This window comes from Hipposideros armiger, unplaced genomic scaffold, assembly GCF_001890085.2.
Source record: "Hipposideros armiger isolate ML-2016 unplaced genomic scaffold, ASM189008v1 scaffold_79, whole genome shotgun sequence".
Classification (NCBI taxonomy): Eukaryota; Metazoa; Chordata; class Mammalia; order Chiroptera; family Hipposideridae; genus Hipposideros; species Hipposideros armiger.
The window spans coordinates 67832-73099 of NW_017731429.1; the positions used below are offsets into that span (position 1 = coordinate 67832).

Here is a 5268-nt window from a genome sequence, read left to right on the forward strand (position 1 = left end):
GGGATCCTGACTCCTTACTTCTAGTTCAGTGTGTTCTCCACTGTTGGAAGGGGGCCACTGAACATAGCTAAACCGTGTGAAAATCACAGTATCTATTTGAGATTGTAGAAATGTGATTACTGCAGAGCTCTGTCTGGGCCAGATCCCCTTGTTATTCTTCATTGCGTTGTAGTCTTCTTCCTTAGGAGGAATAATGATCCTTTGAGAATCTAGACTCTGGCCTTGACTTTTTAAAGAAGCATGAATTACCTTGGGAGCTGACACGTTCTTCTGGGAACTACAGGAGCTTGAAGGAGGTTGTCTTAGGCCTGTGGTTTGTCTGTTAACTCAGCACATTCTGAGCCCCTGAATGTACATGTGGCTTGTCCCTCATACCGTGCTGGATGGCCAGATGATGAGGGTTTAATGGTTGATAACAAGAGAGGTTATTTCTGTGGTTGCCCTGGGCCAAGAATGCTAGACGGCCCAAATGCTAGACGGGCTGTTTCCAGACTTTAGTGGGGTGTTATTTATCCTAAGACCCTGGCGTCTCATGAAAGGAAAGCTGGCTATTTGCTGTCGCGCATGTAGTTCTTGGACATTCTATCCTTTGAAAAGGGGAGTCCTAAGGATAGTATTATTTAGATGGTTTCGAAAACAAAATGTATAAGTTAATTTTGGTAGTAACTAGATGACTGAAAGAAAATTTGAAAATTCTTTAAAGTGCATACAAGCCTATAAGTTGAAAAGGACCTTAGACCTGCAGTAGGTAGGAGACACTGAGGCACTAGCACCTACCATCCTTTAGCTTTGTGACTTTGGACAGGTGATTATTGCTTCTTTCTGAGTCTCAGTGTACGACGTATTATCAAGTGAGTAGGCTGTACAGCTAGATGAATTCCAAGGCCTCCTTCCAAGTGTATTTCTTCTAATCTTCTTAATTCAGGTAATGCTTCAACAGCAAAAGCAGTATGTGATTCGGAGAAGTCTGAGATGTTTGTGGGGAGAATTTGGGGGAACATCAGAAATGGAAGCAGTTAAAGGGTAGTAGGGCTCTAATAGACTCTAGGTCCCGGACCTGTGGTATTGTTGAATTACTCAGAGAGGGCTCCCATTAGGGTGTAGGGCTCTGCCTCCCATATAAAAACCAGTAAAGGTTGACTGTTTCTATTGAAGTCATTTTCTTTCCTGGATGTAAATATGTATGTATTGATCAAAACTTGACTCTTCTTTCTACAAACATATATCGAGTTCCTTCAATGCATCAGGCACCAACGTGAAGAAAAACTTCCTGTGAACACTCAAGGAAATTCACAGTTTAGTTGGAGGAAAACAATATAAGCAATTCAAGTAGAGTTTAGGATGTTGGAGGCTGAGAATAGAATATCCTGGATTTCCTTCACCCTCAGGGAGGGATATGAATCAACAGTTATCTGGAGAAGGGGAAAACAGTGCCCCTGGTAATATTTTGAAAGCATAATGTTCTTTCGAATACTTTCCTCTATAAGGAAGGCAGTTAATAAATTACTAAATTTGGATTTTATTAAAGAGAATAAAGGCAGTGTTCTCTTAATGTACGATGAGTTTTTTGAATTGTAATATTGCCTGTTCACTAATCTTATTTTATGTGCATAGGGGAGTGCTCACCTTTCAGATATTTTGGTAACTAATATTAATAAAGTTAATAATGTACCAACTTTGTATAACTGCATTTAATATGAATGTCTTGGATTCGGTACAAGCATATCTCCATGTAGAATTTGTATCAATGGCAGAGTGAATGAAGCTATAATAGAGATATTAAAATTATGTGCATTTCTTTCTGGAATTGTAACAAGTAAAGTCCAAGTTTTGTTACATGCATATCATATTTTCTTACATGCATTTATTTCTTTGATCACACATATTGAAGAAACACATAGAAAAGATAATATTCTCCATATCAATTACCTCATAATACAACATTTTTCCCTCTTTTGAAATAGCAACTATATTCGTAGCATGTGGTTCTTAAATAAATACATCCAGGTATTAAATAAAGTTATTTTCTTTTCCCTTCCTCCCTACCTCCTTCCATGTTCTTTTCATGTTCTTCTCTCCTCTCTTTAACACTTTTCAGGGAACCTTGGCTGTACTTCTGTTACCCCATTACCCTTAGAACCAGTCTATTTTTAATTTCACTATCTCTATCTGCCTTATATCTTTACTTCCTCATTGATCACCTTAAATTTTGTATCTATCATTATAATTACTCTCTTAACTTTTGGGCATTGTATTTTGCCTCCTCAACCCTGGTTAAATCTAAATCTCTACAATACACCATACCTGAGCTGTTCTCAGGATTAGTTCCACCCAACAAATTGCTTTAGAACATGCGGCTCTAGAGATATTGAAAAACTCAGCTTACTTGTAACCCTCCAGTCCCTCCATAGCTTCCTCTCAATCTGATGGCTCAGAATGTTGCACACATAAATCAATTTTTCATTATCAAAATACTGTCAAATGCTTTGCAGAAGTTAGAAGTTTTTTGTTCCTTTTTTTTTCTTTTTCCTTCTCTTAAAATATCCTCAAGGAAAGCCCCAGATAGTAACATTTGTCTTTTGATGAGAAAGTTGCAATCTTAACCTTTGCCTGTAATGTCAATAATGTTTGTCAGTTGATTCTTCTTTATCGTGCTCGTCCTTATGAGCAACAAGGGCAACACGCAATATGAATACATTAACGTATCTCAGCCACTTAGCTTGTTCTGTGTTTCTCTGTGAGTGCTTCAAAGGTCTCTTGGGTTATATGTCTTTGTTCTCCCATCACCAGCATCTTGTGGAAGCTGCTACTCATTTGCTTCTATGGGGATGATGGAAGCAAGAATCCGTATACTAACCAACAATACTCAGACCCCAATCTTGAGTCCTCAGGAGGTGGTGTCTTGCAGCCAGTATGCTCAAGGTAAGTGTTATATTTCAGGCCCTGTTTACCTGTGTGTAGCTAGCCATTGTTGGCAAGAGGTGAAAGGATGGTGTAGTAGAGAGAACACAATGTCTGTAGTCAGAAAACCCTGGTGCAAGTTCTGGCCCTGTCTCTCATTAATGAGTGGTGCTTTCTCATGGGATTCATTGCACCATCCACAAAATGTCAGTAGTTACTATACATCGAATGAGCACTGGCTCTTAGGAGCCCCTTATAGATATTACCCAACTGCTTAAAACCTTGAAAGAGTAGATATTATCTCTGATTTATAGACAGGGAACATACATGAAGTAGTTTTATAATATTTTGAAGGACGCACAGCTTCTAAGCATTAGAGTTTCATTTCAAACTAAGGTCTCGCTCCAAAACCTAAATCTTATTAAAACCATACTAACACTGGTTTCTCTTTAGGAGAATTTTTAAATTTTATATGTAGGTTTTCAGAACAGGGCATATGTAATGTATGTGGCAAGCCCAGCTGTCACTGATTCAGGGAGAAACCTTTCCTTTCTGATGTTTTCTGCTGTCAACCCCGGTTTGGCCACTAGAAAGCTTCTCAGTTTACCGGTGAAATGGCTGGTGAATGATTATTTGTCAGTGAGCCTTTCATTCTTTCTGAAATCCTTATTAAATAACACTGACATTGTGACTTTGAGGCCCTGAGGACTGTGATGTATCACGACAGTCCTTCCTCTCATGAAAAGCACTGTTTGGCGTCTGAGGGTCTAATAATGACAACAATAACAAAACAAACTTTTGTTGTGCGTACATGAAGTCACTAATTTAATCCTACCAGGAAGACACTATTGCTATCTTCATTTTACAGATAAGTAAACAGCAGTGCAGAGAAATTCTTCACACAGTTTTGGATTTAAACCTACATCATCAGGCTTCAGAGCCTCCCACTTAATGCCTCTGCTGAATAAATGTCTGTTTAAATAGATGGGAATGAGAGGAGACCTAGCTGGGTGGCTAATGGATGGATGGATGAAATGACATTTAAGCCAAGAACAGCTTCCAGGGTACCATAAACAATTAATGGAGTAGAAAAGAAAGAATAGGAACTGGGATCATTTCTCCTGTGCCCCTTTCTAGAACAGGGGTAATACCTCTGTGTTATTCCTCCTCAGGCTGTCAAGGTGGCTTCCCATACCTCATCGCGGGAAAGTACGCCCAAGATTTTGGGCTGGTGGAAGAGGCCTGCTTCCCCTACACAGGCTCGGATTCTCCATGCAAACTGACGGACTGTTTTCGTTATTACTCATCCGAGTACCACTATGTGGGAGGGTTCTATGGGGGCTGCAATGAAGCCCTGATGAAGCTCGAGCTGGTCCATCATGGGCCCATGGCAGTTGCCTTTGAAGTCTATGACGACTTCCTCCACTACCGCAAGGGGATCTACCACCACACTGGTCTCCAAGACCCTTTTAACCCCTTTGAGCTGACTAATCACGCTGTTCTGCTGGTGGGCTATGGCACTGATCCAGCCTCTGGGCTAGATTACTGGATTATTAAAAACAGCTGGGGCACCAGCTGGGGAGAGGATGGTTACTTCCGGATCCGCAGAGGAACCGACGAGTGTGCAGTTGAAAGCATAGCAATGGCGGCCACACCAATCCCTAAATTGTAAGAGGTACCTCCCAGCACTTCATATTGACCACCATCAGTCACGGACGGGGATGATTTATTCACTGATTAGAGACTTTTACAGCAGTAATTTCAGAATATTACAAATAGGTTCCTGTGAAGATTTTTGCCTTTGAAATTACAACCACTCTTGCTTTTAATACACCTTCCCATCAACCACGCCTACTTTTTCCAAAGTATTCACATAAATCAAGTTTTCACAGATGATTGTGAGCTATGCAGTAATGGATTTTGCGAATCATTTCTAATTCAAACATGCCATATATTTTTTTGAAAATCTGTATGAAAATCACAAGAAAATATGACAATTATTATTAAATTTTTAGAAACTTTTTTTTTTGTAAATGATCGGGTGATGTTTATTATAGAATTTATATGTGTGCATTAGAGAATTTTACCACCTAACTAATCTTTCTGTTAGATTCATATTCACTCGTGTCACTTAATGTAAGTACTTTCAGAAAGAAAAGCATTTGAAAGTATTTCCATTAAAAACAAAAAACGATGAAACTTTCTGATAGGATATATGTTTGAATAATGATTAGTGAATGCTAAAATCATTTCCCGGATAGCTGATGAGCCAAAGGCCACAGAGAAAAGAAATAGGAGTTTTGATAAAAATCTGGATATTGGTTAACTTTCTTATGGTGCATCTTGCATTTGGAAGTATTGGTTAGC

The 5268-nt window shown here is 39.2% G+C and overlaps 1 protein-coding gene across 1 annotated transcript in view; it reads left to right on the forward strand.

Moving 5' to 3' along the window:
- The window catches only part of CTSC (cathepsin C), a 37097-nt gene extending 32174 nt beyond the window's left edge, over positions 1–4923 (forward strand). Inside the window, exons 6-7 of the mRNA XM_019643560.1 lie at positions 2791–2922; positions 4074–4923. Of these exons, the coding sequence (XP_019499105.1) occupies positions 2791–2922; positions 4074–4573 (632 nt within the window). The 3' untranslated portion in view covers positions 4574–4923. The remainder of the gene's footprint in view (positions 1–2790; positions 2923–4073) is intronic.
- Positions 4924–5268: the final 345 nt, after the last annotated feature.